The sequence below is a fragment of the Fopius arisanus genome, unplaced genomic scaffold, assembly GCF_000806365.1.
Source record: "Fopius arisanus strain USDA-PBARC FA_bdor unplaced genomic scaffold, ASM80636v1 scaffold00031, whole genome shotgun sequence".
Lineage (NCBI taxonomy): Eukaryota > Metazoa > Arthropoda > Insecta > Hymenoptera > Braconidae > Fopius > Fopius arisanus.
The window spans coordinates 20,985-24,021 of NW_011887770.1; the positions used below are offsets into that span (position 1 = coordinate 20,985).

The window sequence follows — 3,037 nt, forward strand, 5'->3', positions numbered from 1 at the left end:
AACATTTCTTAAACTAATTTAAACTTAATAATAAATTCATGAACTCTCTTCATTAATCAACCTAATTAAATGGTATTTTTTCAAAAATACGATATTGTGCGTTTGGATATTCCATCCAAAAAGACAAATATTCATTTTCAAAATGAACAAATGTGTCTTTTCTCCCAAATAATTGATGCAAAACGATTCATCATTCTCTTTTTTGTCTCCAAAGATTTTTTTTTCTAGGGAAAATTGGAGAAAAGGAGTTTTAAAAAAAAAATCTTAATCCTGTGAAATGTCAAAACCACTGAGGAGAGAAGATCACGAGAATTACATCCATTCACTAAAAAAAAAAGCAACCGAATGAAAAATAAACAAAATATTACATGAGAATTATAAAAAAAAAGAGAAAAAAATTCTCTACAAGTTGCAAATTAAAAAAAAAGTGTGGATTTGACAAAAGGAGTCCATCCCACAAGTGAATGCAGAGGAGAAAAACAAGATTCCCAGGCAGAATAAAAAATAGAGTTAAATGAGTCAAACAATTCGAACCCCTACACCAGAAAAAAAAATTGTTTCCGTCAATCAAATCCGGCTTGAACGCCTAAATATCGAAAATACCAATACATAATCCTCATTTCAAGATCTTCTCAATTAGTTAGTTTGACATAAACTAGAATGAGTCCATTGAGCCCCTGAGTTCATTCATCGCGAAATATCTAGTAAACGAATAGAGATACATGAATTTTCATGAGAATCATTTTTGTAGAGCGATACGTGCACGAAAAAAAAGATTGACATACCAATTCCGCTATCTCCCCTCGTTTAAAAGATAATCTTCAATAATTGGGACTGAGCCAGATGCATTAATTCCAGCTCACCAGTGTATAAATGAGATTAACAGAAATGAATGTCTATTTTTCCCAGTGTAGAAAGTTTCCAAAGTGTCCTCCTCGTAATTCAACCAATCTTACAGGAAATAGAGGAGTTTCTGGAGATGAGGATCAGTGGGTGAAGTGTGAATGGATTGAGAGACAAGGAAAGCGAGTTTGTGAGCGAATTGTACTGGAGCAGGAACTCTCATTGTCGTGCTGCAATTGAAATAGATGTGCGTCATCTTATAAGCAAGGAGCTGCATCTTATCAGCATCGAGTCCAGTGGTGTCATAGATAACCGAGTACGACGTGGGTGAGACAGTGCCCTGTTTCACCCCCTGGGATATGAGGAAAAAGTCGTACTTGGCTGGATTAGTGACAACACTATCAACAACCGTTCCCGGTAGGGGATTCCTCTTCCCCTGGAAGAATCTAGTGTTGATTCTCTTGGTAACCAGGACATATCCGAGCTTCACCTGAGCTGGATTAGCATAGAGCTTGCTGATAGCATCCCTGACATGCTTGACCTCGTGATCGAAGACAAATGGAATTTGCCCCTCACCCACACCATCTCTGTAGACTATTATGTGAGAGGGAATATTTCCACCGTTCACCTCTCGATAGGCTGCTATAGCCTTCACCATGTTGGTAGCAAGATAATTCGACAGCTCTTCACCTGTTGTGTGAGCTGAAACTGCTGAGAAGAAACGCGAGAGCTTCTTGTCTAGTGATGCAACCATTGCACCAAAATCCGTGCCCCTTCTGTTGGTGTCGTGACACACGTCGAATCCAACAACCATCAGGCCACTCAGGGGATTGTGAACAGTCCAGGGAATTCCACCAATTTTACAATTCACTTGAATTGCCACTTTCGTTGCTATTGACATCATCCCCTGGGGCTTGAAGCAACGAGCTGTCACCACCTGACTTGGCACTGCCCTGTCGATGCAGCACTTCTTCTTTATTGCTGCATAAGTATCTGCACGATTTCTCATCAGAATGCACATCACTAGTTGAGGCCTGTTCTTACTCAATACCTGCTCCAGGGCTGTTGTGTAAGACTCTGATCTGTCGTTGTTGATCTCGATGAAGTGAGGCTCACCTGCACGGAAGTTCCTGATCGAGCGACGCATCCCATCACAAAAGCCCTGAGGAATTTCAATTCTTTTATAATCGCTTTTAGTACCCAAACATTCCCAAAATCAGGCATTTATTGTATTGAAAATAAATACCGATTAAAATAATTAATTGATTTTTTTTCATCTATTATTACAATATCTTTTCTCTTCAGCAGCTAAACTAACCGAAATATTCGATAATTTTCCTCATTCAAATAAAAATTTTACATTGACAAAAATTTTAAATCTAATTCCGTCATCTAAGTGCAATATATATGTGCTATGTACTTTCATTATAAAAAAAGAAAAAGCAAAAATGAAAAAATCATAGTAATAAATCTGGAATTTGAAAAATCAATTTAAAAAAACCTAATATTTAATGATCCCCGCCACTCGGGTCTCCATAATACCCGTTCTCTCCCCAGGGCGCACTATCAGACTCCCCCACCCCTTGATGACGTAAAATGCGCAAAAACATGCGCACGTCGCCCAGAATATTCAGTGTCTTTAACCCCATTCCAACGTCAACATGTCGGACCCATCGACACCAAATCTCTCAACACCTCCCACACAGGCCCACCACCCTCAGCCCCCCTCAAAAAAACGTAGGAACACATCAGTTCAGGTGCACGAAAAGTTAAAAGCCCTGGAGAAGGTAAAACAGGGATGTTCTCGTCACCAGGTAGCCAAAGAATTGGGCGTCCACTCGTCAACAGTAGACGGTTGGATAAAAAACGAGAAGAACCTGCAAAAATGGGCTAGCGAGCACAACGGTGTGATGCCTCTGGCAAAGAAACGTCTCCGTAAGCCCGTCCACGAGCTGATAGATCGTGCAATGTGGCTCTGGCACAGGGAGAGAAGTTCAGCTGGCTGCACCTTCACAGGTCCAGGTGTGAAGATTCAGGCACTTCTGTTTCGCAATCAACTGGGGGCATCGCAGACATTTACAGCAAGCCAGGGCTGGTTGACAAAATGGCAGAAACGTTATGGCATCAAGCTTGGAGTTCAAAACACCACCGCATCGAGCGCTGACTCACTAGAGGAAGAGGAAATGGTGATCAA

The 3,037-nt window shown here is 40.7% G+C and overlaps 2 protein-coding genes across 3 annotated transcripts in view; one reads left to right on the forward strand and one right to left on the reverse strand.

Moving 5' to 3' along the window:
- The window catches only part of Tango9 (transport and golgi organization 9), a 4,267-nt gene extending 3,353 nt beyond the window's left edge, over positions 1-914 (forward strand). The window contains exon 8 of the mRNA XM_011303435.1: positions 910-914. Coding sequence (XP_011301737.1) covers positions 910-914 — 5 coding nt within the window. The remainder of the gene's footprint in view (positions 1-909) is intronic.
- The window catches only part of LOC105265564 (protein aubergine), an 8,358-nt gene continuing 5,327 nt past the window's right edge, over positions 7-3,037 (reverse strand). For both annotated transcript variants that reach the window (XM_011303114.1, XM_011303112.1), the window contains exon 4: positions 7-2,005. In XM_011303114.1, the coding sequence (XP_011301416.1) occupies positions 953-2,005 (1,053 nt within the window). In that variant the 3' untranslated portion in view covers positions 7-952. The remainder of the gene's footprint in view (positions 2,006-3,037) is intronic.